General features: G+C 39.9%; 1 protein-coding gene across 4 annotated transcripts in view; it reads left to right on the top strand.

Annotated features, from left to right (window-relative positions):
- The window catches only part of RHOBTB3 (Rho related BTB domain containing 3), a 28,851-nt gene extending 10,441 nt beyond the window's left edge, over positions 1–18,410 (top strand). Inside the window, exons 5-12 of one of the 4 annotated variants that reach the window (XM_057398384.1) lie at positions 1,814–1,925; positions 3,337–3,708; positions 6,174–6,286; positions 9,718–9,829; positions 13,192–13,365; positions 14,566–14,732; positions 15,497–15,593; positions 18,028–18,410. In XM_057398384.1, the coding sequence (XP_057254367.1) occupies positions 1,814–1,925; positions 3,337–3,708; positions 6,174–6,286; positions 9,718–9,829; positions 13,192–13,365; positions 14,566–14,732; positions 15,497–15,593; positions 18,028–18,143 (1,263 nt within the window). In that variant the 3' untranslated portion in view covers positions 18,144–18,410. Of the gene's footprint in view, positions 1–1,813; positions 1,926–3,336; positions 3,709–6,173; positions 6,287–9,717; positions 9,830–13,191; positions 14,119–14,565; positions 14,733–15,496; positions 15,594–18,027 lie in introns of those variants that run through there. The other 3 variants (XM_057398386.1, XM_057398385.1, XM_057398387.1) reach the window with 3 other exon arrangements.
- Positions 18,411–18,784: the final 374 nt, after the last annotated feature.

The raw sequence follows: 18,784 nt of genomic DNA on the forward strand, positions 1-18,784 counted from the left end.
CTGAGGCCCTGGCACAGGTTGCCCAGAGAAGCTGTGGCTGCCCCATCCCTGGCAGTGTTCAAGGTCAAGTTGGCCAGGGCTTGGAGCAACCTGGTCTAGTGGAGAGTGTCCCTGCCCCGTGGTAGTGCGTTGGAACTGGGTGAGCTTTACGGTCCCTTCCAACACAAACCATTCCATGGTTCTATCTGAACTGGCAGTACAGAGCTTGCTCTGGTTTTAACTACCTTCTAGAAAGATTTAGGAAACTTATAATACACACTGCAGTAATTTTCTGTTCCTGTCCTTTTATCTTGCTGGATGGGATAATGGAAAACCCAACTGGACAAGGCACTCGAAAACGCTATACCACTTTGAAGACAAGTTCTGTATTGAGTGGGTGACCTCCACAGGCCCTTTCCAACCTTAGTTATTCCATAATATTCTGTTGTTTTTAATTTTAATTGCTTAAACTCTCACAACTGTTCTATTTTGAAGTGAGACCAGCAAGACTGTTTAATTGCCTCATTTCTAGTGTATTCTTGTGGTTGCTCAGTTCACAGTCATTACTCAGTCTGCAATCCTGAGCAGAGCCTGCGGTCAGCTGCAGCAAAGCTGAGCGAGGCAGAAGCCAAGTGGCTTTTTAAAATATCCCACCTCTAATGAGCTTCTTGTTCTTCTTCCACTCTGAAGGCAGGAAAGCCCACTGAGCAGTTCTGAATACAGTCTTTCAGATTTGTTTGCCTTCACAAAATTTTTTCACACTGAGACTTAATTTTCGGTTTTGTGAAGTGTTTTAAGCTCAACCTAATTTTTTAACCATTTGGATTTGAACACAAAAATGCAGGTTTCTTGGCACAGTAATTTCACATGGTTTTCACAACAGTAAAGACTAGACTCTGTGCTGGTATATGCATATGCTGTATTTTCCATGGGATTCAATCATAACTTGGAATATCTGGCACAACAGTAGCCCATTTTTATTGGATCCATTCATTCCCAATTAAAAAAAATGAGAAATGCATTGAGCATCTGGTCTGGCCAGAGTAATTTTCAAGGTTTTAGAAAGCACTATATGTGCTACAGTAATAGCTTGGGTGATAAAAGCATTTGAAACATGCATTAAGTTGTGAATGCTCTGTCCCTGGCAGTGTTCAAGACCAGGTTGATCAGAGCCTTGGGTGACATGGTTTAGTGGGAGGTGTCCCCACCTATGGCAGGGGGTTTGGAAGTAGATGATCTTAAGGTCCTTTCCAACCCTAACTATTCTATGGTTCTCTGATTAACTTGACCTGACTCACCCTTTGTGCCTCTTTGTTCCAGTAAAAGGGATCGTTTCCCCTCAAGTACCTTTTTATTGCAGTTATGAAGCCCGTTGCCCACAAAGATCCTGTTGTAATGTAACTTTTTCAGAGGACACAGTAGCATTGCATGGTTGTGGCTGTTAGTTGCAATCTGAAGAACTTGTATATGGTTTTGTTATTTCCATCTCTTCCACCTGATCATCTTTTGTCAAGTCTTATTCTTTTGTGTAATTCTGCAGTTAGCATCTATGGAAGTTCATAAATTGAGTGTCTTTGTGCCTGTCTTTTCTGGGAAGACTAAATACAAAAGAATTAACCAACATAATTTGAATAAATAGTGTTTTAAATTATGCTAGTTCCGCACCCATGTGGTGCCTTCTTCTGGTAAAGGAGTATTGGGACTCTTCTGGGTGACTGTTCATAATGGCAGTAGCTTCAGTCCTGCATACAATACCCACTCGTTCTCCTTAGTTTGATGTCTAGCTTGCTCTTAAATAACTAGGATATTTTTTAAAATACATTTCATGTTTTAGCTGGAATATTTTATGATCCAAAGTTTGAATCAGAAGTCACCTGAAAAAATGAAGAGAAGGAAAAAGACGCAGAAGTGTCATCGAGTTCAACCACCTCAGCTTGAACAGCCAGGTGCTTGCTGATGTCTGGTCTCTAATATCATTTGTTATGTGTGTCATGTTCTTTGCACAATTAACATCTTGTATTCATTATACTGTGAGCTGTGCTATCTATCATCAGCTATTCTAGTTATGTTGATATAGTTGCATCAACGTTTACTGATGGTTTAATTAACTTGGGGAGAATTGTATAACAGTATGTAAGATTGCAATGGACTTGGAATTTCTTTTAGATTAAAATAATAGGGTGTCGTGGTTTAAACCCAGTCAGGTAACTCGTTCACTCACTCCCCCCCTTCTTTCCCTCCCCCTGCTCCTGGAGGGACGGAGAGGAGAATCAAAAAGAATGCAACTCCCACGGGTTAAGAACAGTTTAGTAACTAAGGTATAACACAGATCACTACTGCTACCACCAATAATAACAATGGTAAAGGAAATAACAAGGGAAGAGAATACAACACCTCACCACCAGCCAACCGATAACTCGCCCCCCCCAGCCCGACCAAGCTCTGACCAATACCTCCTCCAACCCTGCAGTCTCCCAGCCCTTTCGGGTAACTCCCAGTTACATCCCGGGCATGATGTGCTGTGGTATGGAATACCTCTTTGGTCAGTCTGGGTCAGGTGTCCTGTCTCTGCTTCCTCCTGGCTTCCCCTCCTCCCTGGCAGAGCATGAGGCTCACAAAGTCCTTGGCCAAACCAAAACATCATTGTTATCAGCTCTGTTCCCAGGCTGAAAGTCAAAACACTGCACTGCACCAGCTACCAAGGAGGAGAAAAATGACTGCTACTGCTGAACCCAGGACATAGGGGTAGTTTTCTGGTGCATTTGATGAAATAATGCAAAGGTGAATATTAAAAGCTTTACAGAAAAGCTTTACAGAAAAAAAGATAAAGTCATTATATCATTTATTATTATTCTTTTTTATTTTTCTTTATTATTCTACAATATCATCAAGTAATATTTTATTTGCTGTGAAAAAAGCAAGGGAGAAGTGTATGCTTCTGCACATGGTTTCCTAAGCTTGATTTCTGAGCATCTGATGCATTTATTCAGTGAAATAATTACTGGAAAGTGGTCATCTCTAAACACATAGTTGTCTCTTCTCACATATTCTAGAAATAAGCTCAGATCCCTTAGGTTTGTGATTCATGGGCAAATGTTTCTTTCAAACATAAGTGCCTAAAGAGGTTTTGTAAAAGGCGAGACACAGAACTAAGTATTTGTTGTATTTCTTGTTTTACTATGCTAGGTATTTTAAATTTTAGCGTATTTTACTAGAGAGACTCAAGTAGCATATAAGAAATTTTCTTATCAAGTTCTTCTTTCAAAAATTATCCTTCATTTGATCAGGTCTCTGGAAATAGAGTCATCCTGTGGTTAATATTTCCCTCAATTCTACAGCCTCACTCTTTATCTTAAGCAGAAAAAATGCCCATCTTGAAGGGTGAAGCCTCGCACTATGACGCGGACCTGCACAACCTGCTCTGCTGCTGCCAGTGCGCAGATGTGGCGTTCTACCCTGAGGACTTCAGCACGGTGGTAGAGGCTCACAAGGTCATCCTCTGCTCCGTCAGCCACCTCTTCATGCTGCTTTTTAAGGTGAAGAGCCCTGCAGACATCTGTGACACCTCCATCATGCAGACAGCGCAGAGCCTCTTCACGGTGGAAGCAGAGGCTGCCTTCCCGCTGGCGCCCCGCGGCATCCCACCCTGCATCCCACTGCTGAGGGTGGTGGTGAAGGACTCTGCCTTTTGCTCATGTCTCCCAGACATCCTCCACTTCATCTATTCAGGTACTCACTGGGAATGGGTCTGGCTACTTGTTTCTCATGCGGCTGATATCTTGTGAAGGAGTATCTGCATCACTCTAAGGAATATGCCTTTGCTGTTGGAAGATGATGTTCTTCCTTGATGCTGTATCCATTAATCCAACCTTGTGATTATTACAAACAAGGTCTGCATGAAAAAAATATTATAAAAATATATTCTGTAATATACATTTTATACATATATATGTATATATACATATATACAATAATAATTACAAATGCAATTTTATTTATAATTTTATTTATTATTTTTATTAATTTAATAAAAAAATATATTATCTTTCATTCCAGATCTAATGAAGATAACTTAAGCACAGTATTTACTGAACAAAGTCCATAAGATAACATCAGTAATATTCAAAAGCTTTGGCAAAAAAATCTGGAGCTTGAGAAAATTTCGATCCCAGGCTTTTAAAATACTTAAAATGTTTGCATGTTTTAAACGCAGTGATGAGAGTGCAGGGATATTTAAACTCAAGTGATTTCTTTTCTGGCTACAGTGCTCCTGAAGAGAAAGCAGTGATAAAAAAACCTCCGGAACAGTGGCTGTCTTATCTCTGGCAGTGTTCAAGGCCAGGTTGGACAGGGCTTGGAGCAACCTGGTCTAGCTATTATTTCTGATTATATAGTTATTATCTCTGATAACTGGTTGAAGTGCAGGTTATGAAGCTCCGATACATTCCATGAGTTTTTGTTACCAGCTCAGTACAGTCATTGCCCTGACCTACCTCATGCCAGCTAGCTATTAAGATGGCACTGAGAGTTTTCTAGATATGTAGCTTAGGAATCCCCAGGTGAAAGAGAATTACTGTTTTCCTTCTGGAAGAACCTGATACTGTTTTGTTCTTTATAAAATATTTTTCAAGTAGTCACTACATAAGAATATTTATTTTATAATTGTTGAAAGAATTAGTGTGGTTTTTAATGAAGCATTCTAATTTTAACTTGAATTAAATAAAGTACAAATAATTATCATGTTAGACATTCATCTATAAAGAAGTTTAGTCAATATCTCTATACTGATACGTGCCTGACATATGGAAAGTATTTCTGCCTTAGTAGCTGAGACATGAACACTGGCTTGTGAAGACACAAGGGACACCTTCCGTTTTCAATTAGAGTTTGCACATTGAAAACACCCCTTTCAGTTCTTTCCAAACCGGTATCAAATATAAAGAACATAAGCAGAATTTTTTCAGCATGGATTTATTTTTTTATTTATTTTAATATTTATTGATTGATTGATGACATAAATAGGGAATTTAACCTGAAATTTCAGCAAGTGATAGATCTAAGTGTGGTATCTTCATCTGTTACCATTTACAACTTGTGTCTGCTGCCTTTTGTGCATTAATTTTACTTTTTACTTCTGTTTATGTCAACTAATGGTATAGGATATTTTGTACAGTCATAGGTGAAGCTGTGCTGTAAGCTACAGCTCCCAAACTGAAAGGTGTTGCCAAAAGCCATTGCACTGTTTGGTGCTTTTGAGAGGCGACGAGGTTTCTCAAAGACACCCGAGTTGAGGGTTGAGAAGAGATCAGACATGACGAAGTGTTTTCATCTTTTCAGTATCATGACTTAACCATGAGGTCATGAAAACTTACCATCCATCTGGTGTATATAGGAGCTGATGGGGCTACAGATGCCATATGCTGTATATGCTCTTTCAGACTTTTCTGCAGCAGAATGCCTTCAAGGCTCTGCTGACTTGTGCTTTACCCTGAGCTTTATCTGTCTCTGATTCTTCCTTGCTGCGTGGCCCTGGGCATCAGAGCTGAAAGTTATCAGAATGCCCCATGGCACCTTTCAGACTTTCTCCAGCAAAGTGTGTAAGGATAAATCACTTGCTTTAACCCTAGTCAGTACTTCTCATTTTTCCAAGAAATCTATTAGGATCATAGAATGTTTTGGGTTGGAAAGGACCTTAAAGAATAAGTATTTAAAAAAAAAATTTAGAAGAACACCTAGAAGATTTTTAATATTGAGATACCTAAGGGCATATCATGGCTTTGACTCTGAAAGCAAACTTCATGCTGTTTTTAGCTACTGGTACTGATACTATAACTGCATGAAGTTTTTCTGGTTTGGTCACCTGCAAAGCAGTGTGTTGTTGTTGTTGCTGTTTTTATTTCCTGAATGCCTACCTGCATTGTGTAGAGATTGAACTGGGAGGAATTCAGAATTAGAATTTGAAAGCAAGGGAGATGCCCTTGTCTGTACTTGATTGCATTTTAGTCAAAAACCCCATTGAAGTTTTGTTGTGCAAGAATCATCTGGCCCTTTCTAAGTACAAAGATCCAGCTGATTTAAGTGCAAAAAAATATAGTTTCTGCAGGACCTGTTTGTCATTGATATAATTTTTTCTCTGCCTGCTAAGGCCTGTGCCTTGTTAATTTATATTCCAACTCTGTTTGGTCTTGTGACAGGTGCTTTCCAGTGGGAACGACTAGAAGAGGATATAAAAAAAAAGGTGAAGGATCCAGAAAAAACTGAAAATGTGCTTGGCAAAGTTAAATGCATCCTGAAAACCCCAAGGAAGGTACATCTAACTGTCTTGGGGTAACTGTTAGTATTAGTTACACTTAAGTTCTTGGGAAATTGTTTTGTAGGTAAGATTTACTTCCCAGTCTTTCTTCTAAACTTACTTCAGCTTATGCAGCTTTTATTACATTGTGGGTCATTGAGAGGCATGTGCAAAATAGAAATACAAGGATGCTGATGTCATGTACATAGAATCATAGAATCATAGAATAGTTAGGCTTTGAAAGAACCTTAAGATCATCTAGTTCCAATCCCCCTGCCGTGGGCAGGGACACCTTACGCTAAATCATATCACCCAAGGCCTCGTCCAACCTGGTCTTGAACACTGCCAGGGATGGAGCATTCACAGCCTCCCTGGGCAACCCATTCCAGTGCCTCACCACCCTAAAAGGAAAGAATTTCCTTCTTACATCCAATCCACACTTCCCCTGTTTAAGTTTTAACCCATTACCCCTTGTTGTATATCACTACAGTCTCTAATGAAGAGTCCCTCTCCAGCATCCCTATAGGCCCCCTTCAGATACTGGTAGGCCGCTATGAGGTCTCCACGCAGCCTTCTCTTCTCCAGGCTGAACAGCCCCAACTTCCTCAGCCTGTCTTCATACGGGAGGTGCTCCAGTCCCTTGATCATCCTCGTGGCCCTTCTCTGGACTTGTTCCAACAGTTCCATGTCCTTTTTATGTTGAGGACACCAGAACTGCACACAATACTCCAGGTGAGATCTCACAAGAGCAGAGTAAAAAGGCAGGATCACCTCCTTCGACCTGCTGGTCACGCTCCTTTTGATGCAGCCCAGGATACGGTTGGCTTTCTGGGCTGCAAGCGCACACCGCCGGCCCATGTTCATTTTCTCACTGACTAGCACCCCCAAGTCCTTCTCCGCAGGGCTGCTCTGAATCTCTTCTCTGCCCAGCCTGTAGCTGTGCCTGGGATTGCTCCCACCCAGGTGTAGGACCTTGCACTTGGCATGGTTAAACTCCATGAGGTTGGCATCAGCCCACCTCACAAGTGTGTCAAGGTCCCTCTGGATGGCATTCCTTCCCTCCAGCATATCAACCAAACCACACAGCTTGGTGTCATCGGCAAACTTGCTGAGGGTGCACTCAATCCCACTGTCCATGTCAGCGATGAAGATGTTGAACAAGACCAGTCCCAACACCGATCCCTGAGGTTCACCACTCGTTACTAGTCTCCAGCTGGACATTGAGCCATTGACCACAACTCTTTGCATGCAGCCATCCAGCCAGTTCTTTATCCACCGAGTGGTCCATCCATCAAATTGATGTCTCTCCAATTTAGAGACAAGGATGTCGTGTGGGACAGTGTCGAACGCTTTGCACAAGTCCAGGTAGATGACATCAACTGCTCTACCCCTGTCCATCAGTTCTGTAGCCCCATCATAGAAGGCCACCAAATTGGTCAGGCAGGATTTCCCCTCAGTGAAGCCATGCTGGCTGTCACCAAGCACCTTGTTGCTTTTCATGTGCCTTAGCATGCCTTCCAGGAGAATCTGCTCCAAGATTTGCCAGGCACAGAGGTGAGACTGACTGGTCTGTAATTCCCTGGGTCATCCATTTTCCCCTTCTTGACAATGGGGGTTATATTTCCCTTTTTCCAGTCATCGGGAACTTCACCTGACTACCATGATTTCTCAAATCTGATGGCCAGTGGCTTCGCAAGTTCATTTCCCAGCTCCTTCAGGACCCGTGGATGGATCTCATCAGGACCCATGGACTTGTGCAGGTTCATGTTTTTAAGATGGTCTCAAACCAGTTCCTCTCCCACAGTGGGCGCAAGGTCTTCATTCTCACAGTCCCTGCATCCATCTGCCTTCCAAGACTTGGGTGTTTTGGTCAGAGCTTTTGCCAGTGAAGACCGAGTCAAAGAAGTCATTCAGAACCTCAGCCTTCTCCAAATCCTGTGTAGCCAGTTCTCCCGAGAGCTTCCTGAGGGGCCCTACATTCTCCCTAGTCTGTTTTTATTTGCTATGTACCTGTAGAATCCCTTCCTGTTATCTTTAATACCTCTAGCTAAGTTTAATTCTAATTGAGCCTTAGCTTTCCTAACCTGGTCCCTAGCTTCTCAGGCAACATCCCTGTACTCTTCCCATGCCACCTGTCCTTGCTTCCACTTATTATAAGCCTCTTTTTCAAATTGAATTTTGCTCAGGAGCTCCTTATCCACCCAAGGAGGTCTCCTGCCCCTCCTGCTGCACTTCCTTCTAGTTGGGATGCAACACTCCTCAGCTTGTAGCAGGTGATCCTTGAATATCAACCAAGAGTTGAATTAATGTAATCAGTAAAAAGCACACAAATAGGTATCCTAAAAGGATTACTCACATTCAGCTTTACACATTGTCTAACAACATGATTATGTGAGCTAATTCTCATGTAATAGAGGCTGCCCAGGAAAGCTTTGCTTTCCTGAATATGTGCCAAAAGTTGTGCTTCTGCAGTAGGTCAGGAGAACTGGTTTCCCTTACAAATATTGTTATGTGTAAAGCTGTTTATAACTCAATGTATTTAATTCAGCAGATGATTTCACAGTATAATGCAATTTATGTTACTTTCTGATGTTAATAAAAAATTACAATACAGAATTACTTTTAACAGCAATTTGTTGGTTGAGCTTATACATTCCCTGTTACTGTAGAACTTGCACAATGTATTTTTGTCAGTTTAAAATGGAAATCGTCTCAGACTGTCTTGAGATAAGCTATTAGGAAGCTCAGAAAGTTACTTAGCTGTTTTAAGCTTCTGATTATTTGATTGTAGCCTTCCAGTCCTGAGTGTCCACAGCTAAAAACCTTGTAAGGTTGGACATATAAAGTCCTGAAAACTTTTTAAGATCATAAGCCTGAGTTGTTGTTCTTATCTTTAGGGATTGGGTGGGAGGCTGTATGCCTTTGGGGCACTTTTATTTACACTTAAAACTTTTTGTTCAGAGGCAAATAAATAAATTGTGATTTTTCTTGATAGGATTAAAAATTAATTAATAAATCAGGTAAGACTCTAACCATAAATTCAACCTCATCTGAATTTCACTTACCATAATCTAGCAGTATGATTTCAATGTTCTTTTGGTAGCTTTAGATTCCATTTTCAAAGTAAGAAAAACCTCTGCCCACACGTGCTGGGTGGGGGAGGTCATACAGTGCCAAGGTGAGAGGTGGAGTGTGACTGTAAGAGACAGGGATGCCTTGGAGCTGCTGCACTGTGGGACAAAGGAATAATAAATAAATAAATAAAATAAATCATGACTGCAAAGGAATGTACATGTCATGGGCATGGCTGAGTAGCATTAGCAAAAGAACATAAAGCAGAAAGCAAAAGGTTGTTATTTAGTTTTCCCATATAAATGATGTCTTGTAACCTTTTATTCTGTGGACAATTATACATGACAGTGTTTTATTAATAATTTATTTTGCAGTTAAACACTACAAAAGACTGCAAATCTCAACAGATGAAACGGCTGTATAATACATCTCTCAGGCTGTTCTTTAATACACCTGTCCTAGCTGATGTCATCTTCAAAATACAAGGTATGGTACCTCTACTCCTGGTGGCATTGGCTCCGTTGCACCTTCAGCATTTATATTACTGCAGGAGAGTGGGAAATAGAGGTGTCTATTTTCTGTAGCACAAGAACTAAGGAAATGTGTATCTGCTTTGCTGTCACTGTGGAGAGCAGCTTTTGCTTAGAATTAACGCTTGCCCTATGGATGCTTTGCAGTAGTCTTCACTCTCAGTGTGGTTTGTCACTGCTGCGCCTGTACCAATGCCCTTTGCTTGACATGGTAGACTTTGTGCCTCTCTGATTGGCATGCATCCCTTGGAGGCTTGGCAAAATGAGGGGTGTGTCTCAGGAAAGACTCCTGCAATGACATAGCACCAAGGTAACAAGGCTACACCAGGGATTGCATCATAGGCGATGCTGATTTAAGTTACTTATCTCACGTTCCTACCTGTACAAGCACTAGGAGATATCACAGAATTCTGGAATTCCAGGTTGGAAGGGACCTCAAAGATCCTCTGTTCCAACCTTTTTTTGTCAAAGCATGACCTAGACTAGATCTCCAGCCGAATCTCCACAGCATCCATTGGGAAATCCACAACTTCCCCGGGGAGATTATTCCAGTGGGTAGTTGTTGTCATTGTGAAAAATTCTCCTCTTGTGTCCAGTTAGAATCTCCTCAGGAGTAACTTGTGCCCATTACACCTCATCTTTTCTATGAGACTTCTTGTAAAAAGGGAGTCTCCATCTTCTTTGTAGCCACCGTTTAAATACTGGAACATGGCAATAAGGTCTACCCTGAGCCTTCTGCCGAGCATCAAACCTTGAAGAGTTATGGACTCCAGTGGCCGCGTCTACACTAGTTGCCCTCTGTGAAAAGACTGCAGAAGCTGGTTATTGATTCTTGACCACCTTCCCTCTGCCTGTCTCAGGCTGGTGCAGGCTGTGGACATGCCTTTTTGTACATTCTAGAAGCTGACAGGGACTTATATCCCCCTCCTGTGCTTTCTTAGACTTTACTCACACCCCATCTTTCCCCAAAGTAAGCACCCCTAGAACTGCACCTAAATGTTCTGGGATTTTGATGACCTACTAATCTAGGTGCCATCAACACCTGCTGTGTTTTACTACCCTTCTAGATGCTCCCGTACCAATCTTTGTGCTTCTGTCACAGTCAACTTCTGTAGGGTAGGTGATTCCTTCTGAAAGGAGCCTTCAGTCTTGCAGGGGCCTAGGCTAGACCTGCCTGTTGCTTAACCCTACAAGTGTGAAAAACATCTAAATTATTGGGGTTTTGTTGTTTTGTCTTGGGGTGATGGTAATTAATTACCTAATCCTCATTGTGGCCAGGATTAAAAAGGTGTAGGGAGCAGAGACTGGCTTTCCCTGCTGACTTGTCTGTAAGAGACTATTAAACTACAAAGCTTGGTGGTGGTGTTCCATAGGTCTGCTCACAAAGATGCCAAGTGCTCCTTGGCAAAGGCACAGGCAGGAGCCATGCTAATGGAACCATTTTCTTTTCCCATTTTGACAGCAAAACCAATTTGCTGCAGTGTCATGGCTGACATTTTTCTGGAATTGAATCTCAGAGCCAAATATGAAGCCTTAGTCCTTCAAGCATAGGCACATGAGGGCAAGCAGATTCTTTCTAGATACTCTGTTTAATATGCAGAAAACCCGAAAATGATCTTTGAAAATGAGAATAAAATACTGATGTTGAGTTTAATGACATCAAAAATCATCTCAGTGTCCCATTCCTGAGAAAGGCTTTGTGGGAATTTGATTAAACCATACCAACACTATGTATTTTGCAGAAAAAAAACCCCAACCCTGCCCTGGGTTGACAAGTAGTTAAAAAAAATGTGCTTATCCACTCCTAAAATGTGAACTGATGTTCTTAATGTTTGATAAAAGTCTTCCAAGCCTTTTTCTCTAATTAATCAGCCACAATAATTGTATTAAAATTAAATAATTATGAAGAGAAACTGAAGGCTTTAGAAGGCTAAATTCTTAGGCTTTTGTATATCAAAAAATATATTTGATTTGGCAAATATTTTTAATTCTTCAACTAATTCCTTGAATATTTGGGGTTGCTTTGAGCTTTCTAGTTTACAGAAGTACTTGGGAGCCATTGAAAATGGGAGCCCATGTTGTCTGTGTAAAGATTCATAATGTGATTGAACCTCCTAATTAGTAGGTAAATATCCAATTGCATGCACATACACAACTGCATGCATAACTTAAATCGTATCTTCATTGTGTAATGCTCATGTTACATATGTGAATATATAATACCATTGACATGTTCTGTCTGTATGGAAATACATAAATTTCGTATGCCACATTTTGGAAGCAGAATCACAGGTGAACAGAAATAGTACAAAAATTAAAAAATGACAGATGTTTTAAAAGAAATAGGTAGGTGGCAGGGTTGTGGTTGAGGAGGAAATGAAGACAGTAACTTCTGTGTAAGTATTTGCGGTATATTTATCTTGCATGTCAATTGATCTATTTATTTTAATTTTGATTAAATCATTTACATCCAGCTGTAAACTCTTGTACTGTCTTTGGCTACTATCCTGTTTGGCCCTTTCTTGTGCACAGGGCCATTGAGTTTATCTGGGCTCTGCAGAGGTCTGAGGTCAGTGCTGGCAGCTCATGCTGTCAATATTTTCATTAAGAGCCTGTAAGACCTCTGCTACCAAGGCTGTTAACCTTAGAGGTGTTCTAGATGTTGTAAATGTAAAGTAAATGATAAAGTAAATTAGTCATTCACACATATTAAAAAATTGAAACATTTCTAGAAGAAATTATTGGCATTATTTTTGTAAGACAGCCTTCAGGAAATTCACCTATGCAAAATACTTAATCTGGTTAAAGTCATACTTAGTAGATTTAAAGGAGTTTCATCTGGGATAATTTGCCTTTCTCTGCTTTGTGTGGCTATGTGAGTTTGACTTCTGGAACATGCATTTGTTACCAGTAGGATTGCTGAGGAATGCAGATTACTCATTTGCATATTTATGCAGTGGGCCATAGGTTCAATTTCTGTAAACTGGTGTTAAGTACAGTGGCATCTGATTTTTTGCTACTTGAAAGCCTATTTCTGACTGATAAAAGTTTGCCAGATTTGGAGAACTTGGTGTTTGGAGCAGGTTGTCGTAATAAATTTAGTATTTCTCTTTCCTTTTTTTGCTGGCTATGAGAAAGATGTAAACTCTTAACTGGTATAAAGTGAGTATGTTATTAGTTATTTGTTCGATATTGTTAATTTTAAACACTTTAATCATATTCAGTGAAGTGAAGGCCTTCTAAGAAAATCAGAGCTTTAAAGTCATGATCTTTCTGTGTATATAAAATCATCATAGATTTTTATCTTGTGTCCTGCAGATGCAACTGTACCAGCCCACAGAGCAGTTCTGGTAGCTCGCTGTGAGGTAATGGCAGCTATGTTTAATGGTAATTATCTAGAAGCAAATAGTATTCTGGTTCCAGTGTATGGGGTTTCCAAAGACACTTTCCTCTCCTTTCTAGAGTATCTTTATACCGACTCCTGCTGTCCAGGTAAGAAAAGTCAAAATTACACGTTTTTACTCATTTTTCCACAGTGAGGCACTGATAGAGAGTAATGTAGCAGCATTTACATTATTGAAAAATGTGAAAGATTTAATGTATAATGTCTCAAGAAAAAGAAATTTTCATATTATGCAATGAAAAAATCAGTCTTATTCAAGTAAAATCAACTGCAGACAGAACAGTTATCACTAATAAAATGTTGTGTTTGTTATGTGCTTACACAGCAAGACACAAAAATCAGTGAAATTTCATTTCTGGTCCATTACAATATCAAAAATTTTCTTTCTACGTCACAGTAATATTGCTTTTGAATCACAATTCTTGAGTTCATCCCAAAATTTTCATTTTGTTTAGGATATATTTTGTTACATTTAATATAATCAAGGTTAAAGTGCAAGAACACCTTATTTATACATATGGATACCTTATTTGTGTGTAAATCCTCAAGAAAGTATGTCATTTGGAGTATTCAGTAAGAAAAATTGAGCTGAAGTATTCCTTGTATCTTAGCCATAGTCTTTTATAATAAGAAGAAAATTACATACTAAATATGGAATATTATTTAAATACAGATCATTTTCCTTTGGGATAGTGAGTGAATAATGTTGTGATATGCATTTTTGCTTTTGTTTTCTTTTCAAATAATTCTACCTTATTATTAGGTTTTCTCTTATTCCCTTTTCAGTCCATCTGCCATTTCCCTGTTCATCAGTTTAAATGTGCAACCACTGTACCATATTTAAAAAAATTAATTAACTGTAACAGATCTTTAATTTATTATTTTTTTTAGATATATGGTTGCTTCATTTTCTTTTGGGCCTTTTTTTGCTATATTTTCTTGTACATGTATCATGAATCTTCTTTTTTGGAGAGATATTAGAAAGCTAATTCCTATTATTAATCATCACTTACTTTAAATACACTAACAGCCCTTGATTAGCTTCTTCAAGACACAGGGTATTGACAAGTAAGAAGTACTAACTAAAGTACTCTTTTACTGTTGATTAAACAGGGAAAAGAGAGTGGTATAGCAAACTTAGTAATAATGAAAAATAAAATAAGGTGATCAACAGCAGTTTGATTTTATGTTCATTGTTAGGTGTTTGAAAGATGACTCGGTGAAAACTGCCTTTGATCATATTGTCAAAAAGGTAAAATACATATAACTTGTGTTTTCTGGTTTTTCAGCTGGTATTCTCCAAGCTATGTCTCTCTTGATCTGTGCAGAGATGTACCAAGTAATGAGACTCCAGCATATTTGTGAGCTTTACATTATCACACAGCTTCAGAGCATGCCTAGCAGGGAGCTGGCATCCACAAGCCTCAGCATTGTTAGCTTGCTCAAAAAAGCTAAGGTATGTGTTTCGTGGATCACATGAGAACGTATATCTTAACCCTAATTAATGGGGGTTGTTTAATTGTTAAGATTTTTAAAGATCTTAATACTTTCTCTTCCCAAGGACAAACACTAATACACAGTCTGTTGACCAGGATTATCTGTGGCACAAGGCCTTCAGTCTCTGATTGCACAATGTGCAGTCGTAACACAATCTGTGCAATTTCCTTCATCAGGGATACATTGCAGTAATTCATCTTAACTCCAACTTCTGCCAGAAAAGATTTATTTTGGGCCAGTGAATATGCACTACTTCTCTTTTTAGTCATGCAAGTGGCAGAGAAGATCCAACCTGATAGAATATTGAGTGGAAACAATGAAAAGCATGAAAAGACAAGACCGGAGGCTGAAAAAAGAGACAGTAAAGCCAGACTTGGAAAACAGAAGAGGAAAATAAAAAGATGAATCATTTACAAGTCTTAAGCAGGATGTTGTCTTAAATGAACAGGATTTTGTGGTGGAAGAGACAACCACAAAATTGACATGCTGCACTCCTTACCTTCCTTTTTCTGAAGCTGTTCTGTGACAAAAATTTCTAAGATTCATGTCCAAAAGAACCCCGGGAGTTAGATCACACCACTGGGGTGGGGTGGGGGGAAGTATTACTGTTTGATCTTGAGTCTCCATCTGTTTACACATTTATGTCAATGACTTTTGCTCTGTTATCTCCTACAGCCAAAACTTTATTTAGTGAACTGCTGTTTGTTTTCTTTCTTCTTGCAGTTTCACAATTCTGATTGCCTTTCAACTTGGCTTCTTCATTTTATTGCCACTAACTACCTCATCTTCAGTCAAAAGCCTGAATTTCAAGATCTTTCAGGTAATTTACCTATTACTTTTAAAACAAGAAAATCTTTTCAGTTCTGCTTAGATTAGAAGCAAGGTACTGAACAATACTACATCCACATGAGAAGACAATTAGGACTTCTGTAGGCCAGAATCTGTGTGAGCTGGTTGTGTACCAGCATGTGGCACATGAAGAACAGAATGTGTAGCAACCACATCCCCTTGTATTTTTTATTCCTGCACTGATGGTAAGGTTCCTACCCATAACTGATTCAACTGGGACACTTTGGTCACTCTGTGTCAATCCCTCTACTTTATGTATGTAATTCCGTTTAGTTAGTGAGTTAGAATCAAGGTAATAAGTCACTTCCAATACCTGCTTTTCAAGGGCTGGGCTTTTCTTTGAAGAAAACAGGATTCTGACAGTACTTTTCAGCAGATATCATGAAATCAAATAACTAATGTCCATTTAAATAAATAAACAAGGTTCTTCCAGGGAATTGATATTTAATTTCCCAAACTCTGTATTCATTTCCTGGTATGTAACTCTAGAAAGTTTTGCTTTTTGTCTATGGGAATTTTCAGCACCCTGGTGAAGGTGGTCCTGATGGGTGCACCTATTTTGATCCATGGTTTGTATTCAGACCATTGGTATGGGGCCAGTGTATTCCAGCTGGGGATTTTGTTATCAATGAGCCGAAGCTTTGTTTGGTCCAAAGTACATTGGAAGAACTCTTTCCTCATTTGCAAGGCTCATATATGTATGTGTGATGATGGGCGACTCTGTAATCATTAGGAGTGAAGGAGGGAGAGCTAGACCCTCCTTGTTCTGTTTGGATCTGGAATTTGTCTTCTAGTGGCCCATCTATGTATCTTCTGAAACATCCATTTTGTATAGCCAGATCTGGATTAAACATGGGTTAAGCCTGTGTTGTCTCAGCCACCCTGAGGCACTCCTGAAGCTGCAAGAGTCAGATTGTCCCAATCATTTGGTGAAGGTGGGAATTGTAGATGACTTCCCCTTGGTGAGGCAGGAGAGCACAGAGACCCTTCTGATTTAGGTTCAGTGCAGGACTCAATCTAGGCACATTTACTTACCCATTTTCCAGTTTCCCAGTGGGATATCTATTTATCAATATTGCCTTGTTTGTTTTTTTTTTTTCCTGTGAAAAGTAATAGCAATAGCAGTTCTGCCTCCATGTTGCAGCAATCCTGGTGGATATCAGGCTGCATATGAGTGTGTCGTGAAAGTTAGGCAGTGGTGTTTCTGATAAGGATCACTCATAAGCACTTGTCAGCGTGTGCTCTGGCAGCACCCAAGTAACTCAGGGTACAGTATCATTGTAGCAAATGTTTGCTCTGTCATCACCTGAGGTTTCCTCTTTGCTTCCGACCACTGGTATATTCCACCAGCTGTGTCTGTATGACTGGTAGCCTCTCCTTTGCCTTTCTCCTTCCTCTGAGTCCCTTTCCACATGGTTCACTGAGGGGCTGACACGTTCTGTTGCATTGAACTTGTAGTGAGATGGCCTGAGAAAAGGAATAGAAGCACATAACTAAATATAGGTGGGTGGGCAAAACCGTTCTGTTCCAGCTTGCCAGGGCACAAACACCCTCTGACACATTCAGAGGAGCGCAATCTCTGCAACAACAGTAGTTATGGGCACCTGGCCTTTCTTCCTGAGGACACCATGACACTGCATCACCTCATGGCTTGGAGAGCCATGGAGCCCAAAGCAGCAGCTTTCCAGTGGCTTTCAACCACTGAAATCTCCAGGAACAGCCCTGTGTTTGGCACAAGGTAGGCAGAAAGGCACCACCTGCTGCCCTGGCCTTAGCCCTTCCCGCACTGAGGATTTTTCTGCTGAGCCTTGGTCTCCATCCAGCTTGGTCTGAATCCCTGAAAGGATTCAGGAAAATCAGGGAGCAGGGGATGACAATGCATATTTCTGCAAGGCAAAGGGATTCATCCAAGCAACACATCTGAAGACTATTACATGACTCTATCAGCAACAAAAACCACATGCAACACAAGTAAAAAATCTTGAGTTCTGAATTGCTCCCCTTACCTTGCTTTTTGAAATGCTCTTGAACTGTTGCCATAGGGATTGAGAGCCCCTCCTTGATAGTGTTGCAGCATAGACAGAATCCTTGCAGCTGATTACCACATCTGGTTATCTTCTAGAGATAAAGAACATTGATCTGTAGGATAGCCTCTCTGTTCTCTTTAACAAGTATTGGTTTTATTTCAATTTTATTTTCAACTTAATAGCAAGGGAACACTGTGTAGTAACTCTTCTGTCTGTACTCCTATAAGCTCTACATAAGATGGACAGCGCTCCTCTTTACTGTCCTAGTTGTGTTTATGTCCTTAATGGTTTTCAACCTATTTTATAGACTTTTTGCAGCCTGTGCACTTGTGCAGTATGTTTGGATATTACATTTAATTCCTTTATTGCTTTGTTTAGTGGAGGAGCGCAATTTTGTAGAGATGCACAGATGGCCTTCAAATTTGTACCTGAAGCAGCTTGCTGATTACAGGAACTACATCCACTCTCAGAAATGCCATTGCATAGTAATGTAAGAAGACTGAGCACATGCGAAGTTCATCATGACTCAGAAACCTCAGACTGGGAATTACACAAAGGATAAAAATCCTTTCAAGAGCAAATAAAATACCGATCTACCCTGGAACACCATATGCCATGCTGTAGCTCACCTACTAATATTCCTTGCTTTGGTAATGGACCACTACTTTTCCATTAAAGCATGGAAAAATATATGATGAAGATTTATTTCAAGCACAAGAATTTCGTAACCATGGGGATTAAATGTAGTACAGATCACATCATGACTGTCATGCTGTCACATGCTCCTCCTTCTAACGTCTGCATTGATTGTTTTATTGGTTTTCATGGGTATTTTTTGGCTGCTAAAAAGGCACTGGTTGAAAACAGATTTTTTTTTTTTGTAAGTCAGTATACAATAGTACCACAGTAGTATTGCAGAAAAGATAAGAACCCAACTCCTAAATTCTTTAAATATTTCAGAATCCCAAAATTTGTGGCAACTTCTGTTGGTTTTCAAAGTTAAGGGTAGACATACTAATCATTTTAGTTATGATTCATTTTCTACTTCAAGGTAACTCTCTAATTCCTTTTACAGAACTCTTACTGTTGTATGAGTAGATATTTTAATTCCAGAAGAATGCCTATGTATCAATGT

Source organism: Pezoporus wallicus, unplaced genomic scaffold, assembly GCF_028554395.1.
Source record: "Pezoporus wallicus isolate ANWC-B61680 ecotype Strahan unplaced genomic scaffold, APGP_CSIRO_Pwel_v1 contig_6580, whole genome shotgun sequence".
In the NCBI taxonomy this organism is placed as follows: Eukaryota; Metazoa; Chordata; class Aves; order Psittaciformes; family Psittacidae; genus Pezoporus; species Pezoporus wallicus.